The sequence below is a fragment of the Lepidochelys kempii genome, chromosome 1 (assembly GCF_965140285.1).
Source record: "Lepidochelys kempii isolate rLepKem1 chromosome 1, rLepKem1.hap1, whole genome shotgun sequence".
Lineage (NCBI taxonomy): Eukaryota > Metazoa > Chordata > Testudines > Cheloniidae > Lepidochelys > Lepidochelys kempii.
Window position 1 is genome coordinate 311031210 of NC_136380.1, and position 13922 is coordinate 311045131.

A 13922-nucleotide genomic window follows, 5' to 3' on the forward strand; every position below is an offset into this window, starting at 1 on the left:
CATCAAACTTGCCATGGAATTAGTTCTCACTGAAGACAAGTGGCTTTTGTAATATTTAGCAATGTACTCAGTAGTCAGGTTGCCTGGTGTCAAGGCTGATTCCCCACTCTGGCACTTTGAGTGCAGGAAGTGGGGGCCCGCAAGGATTCTAAAAATTAATACTGGCCACTCTGGGCTTTTATTAAACTTCCAAGGTTCCAGCTTTACTCTGACCTTGGATGGGTAGATGCTGCCACCACCCAAGTGCAAAACCCCTTTGAGAACCCAGGAAGGTGCACTTGGGTATTCCTTCCTGTGGGATACCTTCAAGCCCTTTCACCCTCACCCCTCTGGGGAAGAGCTGAGAAAGAAAAACAAAGTAAATCAGCTGTTGCCACCAGCTAATTAAGCAACATGTGCACAAATCTCTTAGGACACAAAAATCCAATCCTGTTCTTAAAAAAAGGTAAATTTTATTAAAAGCAAAAAGAAAGAAAACATCTGGAAACTCAGGCTATTGCTAGATTAAAAAAAACTTACAAGGATTAAGAATCAAGAATAATGTTCTTGAGGTCCAGCTTAAAGGTTACAAGCAAAACAAAAGCATTGGTTCTGGTTTGAGCAGGGGGTTGGACTAGATGACCTCCTGAGGTCCCTTCCAACCCTGATATTCTATGATTCTATGATTTGGGGTTAGCACAGAGGAGTCCACAAGCCATAAAGAAATAAAAAGAGATAAACCTACTTGCATCTTCCTAGACATTTCCTAACCTACTTACATATCTGGGATTTTAAATGAGTAGTTTCTAGATGTGATACTGATGATTTTTCATACCTGGCCCCAAGTTTCTTATAGCATAATTGCTCTGTGTCTGCTTCTCCCTGAGAACAACAGACAGACAAAAGGGAAGTCTTGTTTCAATTTTAAAAAGTTCTAGCCTTCCCATTGGCTCTTTTGGCCAGGTGCCCACTCACTTCTTTTTACCTCTGCATCGCAGTGAGACTTTTAACCCTTTACAGATAAAGCAAGTAGAGAACAGCTATTAAGAGGAATTTTATAGCTAACTGGCTGGCTGGGTCCATAAAAGGGAGCTACTCCCCACCCCCTTCATTTACCACACCTGGAGAGAAGGCACAATATCTTTATGAATTGTACAAGCATTCAGCTCAGTCTTAATCCACTTATTTTGGAAGTGGATTAAGTGAATTCACTAAAAGGTACTCAATTTGGTTTAAGAGTGTCAACAGAGGAGCTAGTGTAGAATAGCTCTTGGGCTTTAAATTCACACCCCAGCTTACTTCACAAGAGCCTCCTCATGTAGACAAACTACAGCATTAACATAATGTTATCTCATTTTCATAGTCACTGCAATGCTACAACTTGACAGCTCAAAAGGGAGAATGTTAAGGAAGTTACTTGCAGCCAGCTGAGTCAATGTTAAACATAACTGGTACTGTCTACACTGACTGCAAGGTTGAGTTTAACATTGTGTTGAGTTTAACATTCAGGGTTGGCATTCTAACAAGATCTAATTTTCTAGTAAAGACTAGCCCTAGACCACCACTATTCATTGTGATACAACATTATATAACATTAGATTTTGAAAAACTTTCCAAGGTCACTTGATTTAGGTTATGTCTACATTGCGCACCTTAGAGCTGTAGCCGCGCCATTGTAAGGTGTACAATGTAGTCGAACGAGGGGTGGTAGCTTCATCACCAGGAGAGCATCTCCCAGTGACAATGCGCTGTCCACACTGGTGCTTTTCATCGTTAAAACTTACGTCATGCAGGGGAGGGTTATTTTCATACCCCTGAGCTATGGAAGTTTTAACGACGAAAGTGCAGTGTAGACATGGCCTTAGTCTATTATTTATTTAGTGTATACTTGTCTGGTTTTCTCAGGAGAAGTCTGCTAACAAGACACAATTGATCTAGAGTGATTATGTTGCACCTTCAACCAGGTGCTAACTGCATTTGGTAATGCCGATGTATGTAATGATCCCACAGTTTTTCACTATATGCTGAAGGTTCTCCTAAGAGATCTGTTTTTGAAACCAAAGAGACTATCTAGGAATCCTCAGAGATACACACATTTGCATTTTTCTACAATAAATGGCTTGACATATTTCTGAACAACAGCAAGAAAGATTCCCCTTTTGGAACCCTACAAATAGGTTTTCAATTTTCAACAAATCCTTTGCAGGTCTCTTTTAAGGCTGGAATTTTCAAAGGCGTTTAAGGGAGTTAGGCAGCCAAATCCCATTAAAATTGAAATGGGAATCAGGCACCAAACTCTCATTGGCTTTTACCAACCCCAAACTAATTTTTTTCTTCAAATATGACAAAAAGCATATTTTGCAGATGACAGGGTAACGTTATTTTAATCTCCGTTTCCAATATTCATTTTTAAATATTCCATTCCCATTTAACTTTAGTTTCTAGCAATAATTCAGAAGTTGCGTTTCTGTAAAGCTCCTGCCATCTCTGAAGGGTAGTCTGAATAATGCTGTCTTTTTTAAAAATGTAAACATTTTCAAAACATGCTTCCACTTCATTTATGTATCTCTACCACTTTCCCAGCTGTTACTCACACTGCCAAAATAAAATACATGTCAATTGTCATCAAAAACTTCACCTTTTTGCCTCTTGCGTAATTAATATCTTTTTTGTGATATTCTCTATACTTAAGGGAAAAAACTTTAAAGGAGACTTGAGAAGTTTCAATAGACAATTTCTCAATAAACCCTTTGTTTTCTAAGATTATCTCCAAAATACCATGGAAATGTCTTTTTAAAAAAAACAAAAACAAGCACCCAACCTCCTCCTCTCCCCAAGAATAATGAATCTGCTGAAAGTTCTTACTGTTCTTTCTAATGGCTGGCTAGAATCATGACTGCCATTGGCTTCACCTCAGGCCTCTAAGGGTACATGTACAGTGGGATGAAAGAACCGTGGCTTGCCTGGGTTAGCTGCCTCGGGCTCATGGGTCTTGGGCTACAAGGCTATAAAACTGCAGTGTAGACATTGGGGCTTGGGCTGGAGCCTGGGCTGAGACCCACCTTGCAGAGCCTGGGATCCTGCCCCACGTCCAATCACCTACCCAATCATCTACACTGCAACTTTTAGCCCCTCACCCTGAGCCCTGCAAGCCTGAGTCAGCTGACCTGGGCTCTGAGACTCGATGCCAGTGGCTTTTTAATCTCAGTGTAGACTAACTCAGAAAACTGTGAACAAATGGGTAACAGCTGTCAGAATTATCAGTGTTGCCAGGAGTAAGGTTCCCTTTCTCAGGAAGTATTTCATTGTCCAGATTTGTTGGAATTTTACTAAACCTTTCTGTTACACTAACTGCTTAGGGTACATTCACTATAAAGTGGAAAGAACATAAAAATCGTACATCACTAATAAGTAAGGATATAATTTACTCATGGAGGTCACGGATTCCATGATTTTAACAAACCTCTCTGACTTCTCCAGCTTCAGTCCCCCTCCTCCTGTGATGGTGGGCTTGGGCTGTCTGTCCTCCCCCCACCCCAGCAGTCAGCCCCCACCCCTTATTTTCAGTAAAAGTCACCAACAGATCATAGGCTTGTGTGAATATTTGTTTATTGCCCGTGACCTGTCCCTGATTTTTACTAAAAATAACCATGACAAAAACGTAATCTTACTAATAAGAAACGTTTAAGCAATGTCAAAACAATCCATTGCTACTCTGTTTGAGGAACTGACAGAGCTTGGCCTTTGGGATCATCAAATCTACTGTTTGTTGTGAGCTGCATGATCATGTGGATTCCATAGGTCAGGATCCATAATAAAACTATTGACGTCACCAAGCCCATCCAGATTCCAGGGGAGAAGAAAGATGTACAGTCGCTTGCGTAGGAAAACCGGTTATTATGAATATTGAAGCCCTGAATCTGAGAACAAGAAAAAAAATAGGTGAGCCCAAATGAATTTACACAACAAAACCTACTTTTATGATCTGTATATTCACTACAAAATCTAGGCCTGCAAAATACTGTGTGCCCTCAATTCCTATTGAAGAGGCGTGAGCACCAACTCCTTTTCAGCATAATTTTTCAATTTCTCTCTTCCAGGAAATTTCAGATGCATGACAGTTATTTGTTTTACAAAAAGGAAGTTGTGCTTCCAAACTTCAGAGACTTGGGAATATTTTAAAGGTAAAATTCCAAGGGAGGCATGAGACCAATGTAACTTAATAACTGTTTCAGATTTGCCAACCTAAACATTCAAAAATCAAGAGTCGGGCTCCCAAAATCATGAGATTGGCTTAAAAATCATGACATTTAAAAAAAAATAATACATTTGGGGTTCTGTTTATTTTATTTTATTTCGGTGTTTGAGCATTAGGGTGTGTTTTTAAGCTTTTTTCCACAACTCTGAAAGCTAGAAACTTACTTGAGGAGTAAGGGAGGGAAAAAACAAGAAAGAACTGAGATTCTCACAGATTCACATGACTTTGGGAGATGGGGCTTTAAGAAAAACATCAAATATCATAAGACTTTTGATAAAAATCACAAGAGTTGGCAATACTGTATATTTTTGTGAAAGTTAGTTGTTTGAATCATCTTTCCCCACCATGCAGATATAAACAAGAAAGCAGAATTCCAAAGATAGCTAATATATTTTGCTCTGTATATAATTATCTCTATGTATGTAATTCAGAAGTACAAACTTGCCATAGAAACAGCAAAATGGACATACAGGGGGACACATCACTACCATTCATTGACCTGCCATGAACTACGGTGTGATTTTGTAGTAGTAATATGGTGTTTGTACTAGAAATGCTTAGGTTTCCATATGAAAGAGTGATTTGGATTTCTAGCTAGTAAGAATGAAGTCTTTGTCCCTTTGGTCCATATGCCTTTCGTGTCCCCAATTCATCAAGGGATGGTGAGGGTGGAGCATCCCCCAGAGAAGCCGTTTTTGTTTTATTTTTCCCAGGGCTGTATTTAATAATTTTTAATGAATGTGAACACATTTATAAAATAATTGCTTAGTGAAAAATAAATAAAAAAATATTTCACAGCTCTAGGAGGCAGATTGAGTTGCAAACCTTTGCAACCCAAATTATCTGTAGTGTTTGGAAATGTGCATGCCTTGTCTCTCATTCAGTTACTACAGTGGCTTGCCAAAATGATGGTTAGTGCAATTCTGCATGATCTGCAAAACTAGAGCCCTGTAGAGGTAAAGACAATACTGGAGGTACCAGCATACTCGGACCTCTTTCAACAATTAAAGACTGTTCCCATTGTTACCATAGCAGTTAACTTGTTAATACTGACTGCTTTGCACTATATCCAATTGTATGTTTCTGACTCAAGCAGGATTATGGAAAATAAACATTTGGGTTGGGAGGCTGAGTTTGTACACAGCTTTAGTAAGTGATGCGTTTGCCAGGGCATTTCATCGTTAAGCCACTGTTTAGACATCACACCAAAGCTGAATGGGAGTCACATAATATGGTTTGAAAGATTGACTGAAAAAAAGCAGATGATGCTTCATGTCATTTTGGTTCTCAAAGGACTGAACTTCTGTGAAACAATACATGCTTGTTACCATTCTTCCAGGACATTCTAAGGTACTTAACAGAGGGATGGATCCATTTTTACTAGAGCAATTAAATTTGTTGGTGCTACAGCCAGGAAGACTGAATTTTATTGTATGTGGTAGTAGTATTCCTTATTCAAGCAGGATTATGCCTAGCAAACCTTTAGGTGGGAGCTTTAATTATACATTCTTGAAATGCTATGTTTACTTTTAGGAAATAACTGTTGTTTATTTCATGTTCTCTTATTGCTTTTCTGATATTTGATCACTACTATGGGCATGCTGTTGGATCCCAGCTGGCAAATAAAGATGCAGCTCCCTGCAGATTTGCCACCTGTGTAGGAATTAAAAATACATAGATACATAATCCTAGTTAATTTTTATATAAATCTTTTGATAAGGATTCCAGCCTACTGTATGTTTAAATTCTAGTGTTTCAGTTAGTATCATTGTTATAGGTTTGCTTGTTCTGTATTTACTAGTTTTTATTTTTAAAATGAAATTGTATTTTGTGCAGTGTATTGTACATTTTGAATGGAGTTTCCTAATCGTTTGACCTTTAACAAAACCTTAACGTAGGTTTGTTATGTAGATTGTGTGGGGTATCCTCAAGGGCAACATATAAAAGCTGAGGTTTGAAATAGTTTAGCCTTGAAAATCCTAAAATTCCTGGCTTCAGTGTCTTGGGCATTTGCCCTGAGCAAAAGGGGCTACTAGCAAGTCTGACAGACACTGAAGAAATATGAAAAGCCTGGATGCAGCTTTAGAAACAACAAAGAGCTTTCATTTAGTAGATTATACAGACAGCATTAAAGGGAAAGGAGGAAGCATTTGGTAAAAGGAACCTCAAAATTCTAGAACAGTCATTCCCACCATTGATCTATACACTGGTGCTGGTATTTCAGCCATCTGTGACTGGTACAGAGTAATGACCAGATTCTGTGCTGGACTCTGGACTGCAGTCATTGCTCACCTCCCTAAGAACTGTGCTTTTAGTGGTGCTTGAGCACTCTGAACCCTAATCTTCTGAAAAGATCTATACTGGAATTGTCAGAGCTTCACTGGATATCAGAGAGAATACAGCGAGAGGATGGAGGGGCACTGGTTGTTCCAGACAAGTCAAACAGTTGCCCAAATTGTTTGGGAACGACTCGCCTAGAAACCACAAGCTGAGAAAACTGCAAAGAGTACGGCGCATTCACCTGCTTGGGAGTTGGGTCTTCTTCATTCACTACAGCCTACTGGGAAACAGCATAGAATCATAGAATATCAGGGTTGGAAGGGACCCCAGAAGGTCATATAGTCCAACCCCCATCTAAAGCATCTAGTGACCTTCTGAACCAGACGCTCTGTTGTAGGGGAAGATTTGGGGCTTGCACAAAAGGAGAAGAAAGAGGGGCCTGGACATTGCTGTGATAATTTGTGTGGAACTCTGAGTGAAGTCATAACCCAGTGGTGGGGCATTAACCTCATCACACACCCCTGCTGGGGCTATCAAACCGAGAGTCAAGTTTTACCACATCATAGAAGAGACTGTTGCCATTTAAAGTGGGGTTTTGTGTATGTGTATTCATCTAGAGTACATAGGTCAGTATGTCTTTTCACCTGGGTATAGGAAATAGCATAATGATTGCTTTAATATATTTTAAAACCTTTCAACTCTTCAGTATATTTTGAAACCTGCTACCACAAGTTCTCTCCCACTTTTAGCTGTTTCTGAGACAGATACAGCTATTTTGTTTGATTTGTTTTTTTGTGTGTGTGCCCTTTGAAACAGTTTAGGTCAAGATAAAGCTACTACCCCAGTTAGGGGTATGTTACTTATTAGGAGTCCCTCTGGTAACTGGGTGGGAGTACTCAACCTCACAGATGGATCTGACATGGGTAAGAGCAGCAACTAGGGAGGAGGTACTGTGACAAGAGGGTGAGGCAATTTGGAAGCTCCCTTGCATAGTTTCCAGTGTTCAGGCTCAGTCCCGGGGTCTCACTAGCATATGTGACATCCCTCAAGAGGGAGGGTAATTGGGTTGCAGCCTTAAAGCCAATCCCAGAGTGTTCTGGGGACCCAGAAGACAAGGGGGTGCTGGTATAGCCTTGCTAGATAGACCAGGGTGAAGGAAGTCTCCTGGAATTACTCATGTCCCACTCTTTCCCACAGGTGGGGAACTACATTCACCTGTACCCCTGGGTAAAGCTGGGGGCAGTGAGAGAGCGGTTGCTTCTTGTCCCATCGAGATAACATAGGTTAGGATAGGGTCCCATTTTACAATATATCTTCTCCTATCCCCATTACCCTGATTGAGTACTGTCTATTGTTTTGGTTTTTTTCCTTTCTGTGGATGACTTTATAGTGATTTGTTTTTTTTCCAGTTGTTCTCATGTTATTGTTCAGAAGCTGCCTGCTCCCTCTTTCCCCTGTTGAATAGCACCCATAGTGGGCAAATAGCTTTCTCTTAATGTTTTTTTAGAGTTGAACTAAAAGTACAGGTGTTATGAAAATATGCTGTTCAACACATACTCTAGCAAGTAATCGTCCCTGGAATTGCCTCTGAAATGGCAGTGCACTCACTTGGAACTCTGAAAGGTAAACCTCCCAGCTCTTTGCTCCACTGTTGGCTGGAATCAGCTTTGCACCACAGCGACTGCTGGTCCCCACCAGCTGACAATGAAATGAATACTCCGCAGGAGCAGAAATGATGGAGACATTAAATCTAGCGACCACTTGGTTGTCATGTGCAATCTCAACAGAATCTAAAGTAAACCATTTTCGAGCAGAGCCTGCATAGAACTTGTTGGTCATTAGAAATCTAGAGAGAAGAAAAACAGAATAAATAGAGTCAAACTGACATAGAAAAAGTTATAATATTCATTGGTGTGCATGCTTAACCCACAGTAGAATCCAACAGGGACCATCACTTGAAGAAGAACAGATGGCAGACGAGATTAATCATCACTAGCTCTTTGCCTATGAGACTGCAGTTAGTATCTCCTCCTACAGGAGGACTTGTCATGAGTGAAGTGACTTTGTGAATCTTGTTTTACCGCTTGTTACAGTTTTGTATAATAAGCAATGTTTTCGTAATTTGAATGAGCATTTATTGTTTCATTCTGCAACGGACTGCTATAGTGCCGTATTTCATAAATTACTGGCAGTTTATAATCACTGATGCAGAAGCTGAAAGATTGTCAGCAGAACTGCATTATTTTGCAATAAATATTTTTATGGGATTTTTTAAATAAAAGTATTTTTATGAAGGGTACAGACATGAAAACCACTTTGATTTATCATAGGAAACTGTTTCTTGGTTCAGATGACTAAATGGCCATTTGCATGTTCAAATAGAATCTTAGAATATCAGGGTTGGAAGGCACCTCAGGAGGTCATCTAGTCCAACCCCCTGCTGAGAGCAGGACCTAATCCCCAACTAAATCATCCCAGCCAGGGCTTTGTCAAGCCTGACCTTAAAAATCTCAAAGGAAGGAGATTCCACCACCTCACTAGGTAACACATTCCAGTTCTTCACCACCCTCCTAGTGAAATAGTGTTTCCTGATATCCAACCTTGACCTCCCCCACTGCAACTTGAGACCATTACTCCTTGTTCTGTCTTCTGCCACCACTGAGAACAGCCTAGCTCCATCCTCTTTGGAACCCCCTTCAGGTAGTTGAAGGCTGCTATCAAATCCCCCCTCACTCTTCTCTTCTGCAGACTAAATAAGCCCAGTTCCTTCAGCCTCTCCTCCTAAGTCGTGCTCCAGCCCCCTAATCATTTTTGTTGCCCTTCGCTGGACTCTTTCCAATTTTTCCACATCCTTCTTATAGTGTGGGGCCCAAAACTGGACACAGTACTCCAGATGAGGCCTCACCAATGCCGAATAGAGGGGAATGATCATGTCCCTCGATCTGCTGGCAATGCTCCTACTTATACAGTGCAAATTGCCGTTAGCCTTCTTGGCAACAAGGGCACACTGTTGACTCATATCCAGCTTCTTGTCCACCATAATCCCTAGGTCCTTTTCTGCAGAACTGCTGCCTAGCCACTCAGTCCCTACTCTGTAGCAGTGCATGGGATTCTTCCTTCCTAAGTGCAAGACTCTGCACCTGTCCTTGTTGAACCTCATCAGATTTCATTTCACCCAATCCTCTAATTTATCTAGGTCCCTCTGTATCCTATCCCTACCCTCCAGCGTATCTACCATTCCTGCCAGTTTAGTGTCATCTGCAAACTTGCTGAGGGTGCAATCCACGCCATCTTCCAGATCATTAATGAAGATATTGAACAAAACCAGCCCCAGCACCGACCCTTGGGGCACTCCACTTGATACCGGATGCCAACTAGACATGGCAGCCTGAATTTATACCTGAATTTATACATGAAGGCACAATTCTTTCACTCTAGGTATGTTTATAACCCCCATCACTAAAATATGACCACCTTCAAAGTATTTTAAAATAGAAAAATATTGAGCTAGTATGGACATTTCCCTCCTTTGGTGGACCTGCAAATTTGTACCATGTTGCATTCAGGTAGTCCAGTTCTCTCATATTAAATATATACTCTGAGTCAATTGTGTTACTATTGGAGATTTCACACTTTTCTCCTTATTTTACCATGCTCAGTATTTTAATTCTACCTAGTTTAAATTAATGTTGTTTCCAGTAACTTGCAATCACAGAGTCCTTGGGGCTCTCCGCTGAGGGTGGCTATAAATTTGCGTATTCTAAGCTGTCTGCCCACCATGAATATTAGATGTGGACTTTGAAAATTTTAGGTGGTGTTTAGGTGCTGCTGCAATAGGTGCCAAACAAATCTGTAAATACAAGTTACCAAAAAGACAAAAACAAAAAGCACATTCAAAATAAAATATGTGTAGGTCGTAATTTTTGTAGTAGATAAATAGGTAGCAAGTAAAATGGACACCACATATCAATTGTCTGACTAACAAAGATGATATGGCTGAAGTATCTATGTGAGAGCCAAAAATAGTCCTTATTGTGAGCAGGAAACACCTTATTATAGTAGATTCACGTCATGAACAGGAATTGAATCCCTTCACAACATTTTTATTATTTGTTGTTTGTATTACAGTAGCACCTAGGGGTCCCGGTCACACACCAGGACCCCATTGTGCTAGGTGCTGTGCAAGCACAGATTATCCTGAACTATGTAAGTCACTTATCTCAGGGCTGTAATCACTATTAATAGAGCAACTGTCCAATAAGAAGCCCCAAAAGACCAAACAGGGCCACACCTTTCAACAAAACACACTATCAGTTAATGAACACACAGTACTTGAATTGTTAATTCTACATGACCAATACCAACACCAGCAATAACTAAGTAATATTTGTAAATGGGTAAAGGCTAATGGATCAACTTGACCACTTGGACGTGGTCCTTCAATGTATGCAACATCCTCTCCCACCCCCGAATGGCCAGCCAGTTCTGCTGGCCTGCGCATGAGTGAGGTTGCAGTCACGACTCTGCCTACTCACTGCTCCTCCTTACCACACCTCCTTTGGGTAATGTGTATCCCTACAGGAATAGCAAGGAAGCAGTCCCTGCACTCCTATGGGTACAGGTATTGCAATTCTGTCCAGCCTTTGCACAGGCTGTGCATAAAATGGAACAAGTTTCTTATCCCTCTGCTACTGTTTGCTCCCACCTAAGGCTTGGCAGAATGTAGCTCTCCTTTAGGAGTCATAACTCAACAACCAAATGAACCAAAGTGATACAGAATGGAGAGGAAGGGGGGGATGTTTTATAGATATTTATATGGCTTTTGATGCAGTGCTTAGAAAATAGCATTGTTGGAATAAACAAGGTGAACAAATGGAACGTATTCCCAAGTCATGGAAGATAGTCCACAACAACTTCTGATTCTTGTAAACATGCACTATTATTTGTATTGCAATAGTGCTGAGAGGCCTGATAAAAGATTGGGACTGTTCAGACACATTTTAAGAGACAGACAGGAAGCATCAAGATAATCAGCTTTGAAATATCAAGGTTTTTGTATAAACCAAAAAAATGTTTAGTTGCACTTAAAATAAACCAGTCTTACTTATAGCTTGGAGGATGACCATCTCTCAAGCTCCCAGATTAGTTTCCCAGTTCTAAATTCTGTCCTCTCTTAGGTTACCAGAAGCCTTTCTTTACAAAGCTCCATGGAGTAGGCCACCAAATTCTGACTGAGGATTCTTGGCTCACTATCCCATCCCTTTAAACATGGGCAGCAGAAAACTCAGTGAGGAATTAACGTCTTACCTTTTGGTGGTACACAATGAAACTGTTCATAGTGGAAGACAGAGACACTTTAATACTTGATTCAAGGATTCAGTTAACATGGGGTTCTAATAATCATTAAAATATAGTTCTATTGGGAAAGTAGTCAACCACCTGTTTTGTCCCTCAGATTTCAGATCAGATTTTCTCAGCGTAAGGTTTTCTTAACTGCGAGTCTTGAAAACTCAATCCAGGATCTGAGTGTTAAGCTGAGTACTTTTTTCCATGCATCCATCACCTTTAATAAACAATTCTGCTGGCCAAATTATGTCTCCACATTAACCTCCTTCAGCCCTAAGTGTCTTTGAACAAGTTGGAATTTAGTAAATAAGTCTATTTATGATCTACAAGAAGGAACAGAACAAGTTTGACACTCATATCCTAGATTGAGTTTTCAGGACTAGCAGTTAGCCTCTGTGGGGCTCAGAGGAGTAAAATGAAATAATTCTCTTTTTGTCAGTGAAGTGAGCAGATATGATTTTGAATATACACAGACCTTAAGAATTGTTGAGGTAGCACGTGCCATTTTACTTTGTGGCTTTTCAGAGAAAAACCACACTTTGAACTGTAAATAAAATTATCAGGAGAAACCATTCTCTTTAGTGGATGTCCCGTCCCTTTTTTATTGTCTGTCTCAATTTCTTCTTATGAGACTACAGTCTCTCTCTTATTGCTTGGAAGAGCAAAAAACTTCATTTTAACAATGCCTAAATAAACATGCCCTAGATAATCCCGTCGTATTAGCTGTATGCTGAAGTTTAAAAGACCTTCTGAAATTCTCTAAATTCTGTGGTGGTCACCCCTCTTTCACTTATTGTTCTACCTGAGGCTGTTCAGATAGAGGGCATCAATGTTTTATTATATTGTTGCATGTTTCTATGAGTCCTTTTCTCACTGTATTAATAGATCTTAGAGCCACAGTGGAAGAGAATGTAAGCTTTGTAGTTTAATACCCTTTCTAATTCTATCCTATTTTCATGTACCTTAGATGGGGCTTGCTACTTTGTTTTCATGCTGCCAGCCAATAATTTCAGTTCTGCTTTCAATTATTTACTCTATCCAATTATTTTCTTCCCTTAGATTTCATCTCCTTAGGCCATCTCCTAAAATGTATCCCAAACTAATTTCAGGTGAGCTATGTCCTTATTTATATCATAGAATTGTTAAAGCCAAATTCTGTGCTCAGACACGTGCACGCAACTTCCACTTCACTGGCAGTTATCCACAAGCCTCCAAGATAGGATTCAGCTGTAGGTTTCATAGTAACCTTTCAAGCACAGGCAGACCCAAGATAGTGCCAAAGAGGAGATCTAAGGAAGGTGGAACTTGGGTGGAGGACAGTGGCTCATCCATTCCTGGCAGCTTGTGGGGCTCCTCTGCTGGAACTCCCAGTGTTTGGATCTCAACAGTATGGGGTAAGCATAACTGGGGAGAAGCCATTGTCAATACACCTTCCCGATTCACCATTTTGAACATTTAAAGTTGGGTTTTTGTGTAAGACAATGGGTGTGCAGCCAATTAACCTCCTAGGAAGCTGTGCTGCCATAGGGGATAGGTCTGGATTCATGTAGCTGCACTTTGTTGTACCCATGGATGCTTAAGATCTGTGGGGTTTGCATGTCACAACCCCCTTCTGCTCAGTGACTCAGAAAGGAAGCCCTTGGAGGGAGACATTGAGGAAATTCTGTTAAGTGATCCCTTTAGGGTATCCTGTGGGCTTTCTCCTCTTCCATAGGTTCAATAAAGTGGTTGTCTCATACAGGGCTGTGAACATGTAGTATAAGTAAAGAACAAGGAAGCCTTAGGGCTTGTCTACACAGTGAGTTAGTGCGTGGCAATCCAGGATGTGAATCTACAGTACACTAGCTTGCCATGTACTAACTGGCCACCTGGACCCTGTTACTGTGCACTACAAATTCAGGGGATCTAGTGCATGGTAGTAGAGTCCACACAACCAGTTGGTATGCAGCAAGCTAGTGCACTGTAGATCCATGTCCTGGCTTGCCGCGAACTAACTTGCCATGTAGACAAGACCTGAGTTCTAATCCTCAGTTAGACACTTATTCTGTCACCTTGGGGA

At 40.6% G+C, this 13922-nt stretch overlaps 1 protein-coding gene across 1 annotated transcript in view; it reads right to left on the minus strand.

Annotated features, from left to right (window-relative positions):
* Positions 1-3546: 3546 nt before the first annotated feature.
* Positions 3547-13922, minus strand: part of LOC140905264 (V-type proton ATPase subunit S1) — an 89083-nt gene continuing 78707 nt past the window's right edge. Inside the window, exons 10-11 of the mRNA XM_078851147.1 lie at positions 8126-8363; positions 3547-3899 (exon numbers count right to left, since the gene is read on the minus strand). Coding sequence (XP_078707273.1) covers positions 3690-3899; positions 8126-8363 — 448 coding nt within the window. The 3' untranslated portion in view covers positions 3547-3689. The remainder of the gene's footprint in view (positions 3900-8125; positions 8364-13922) is intronic.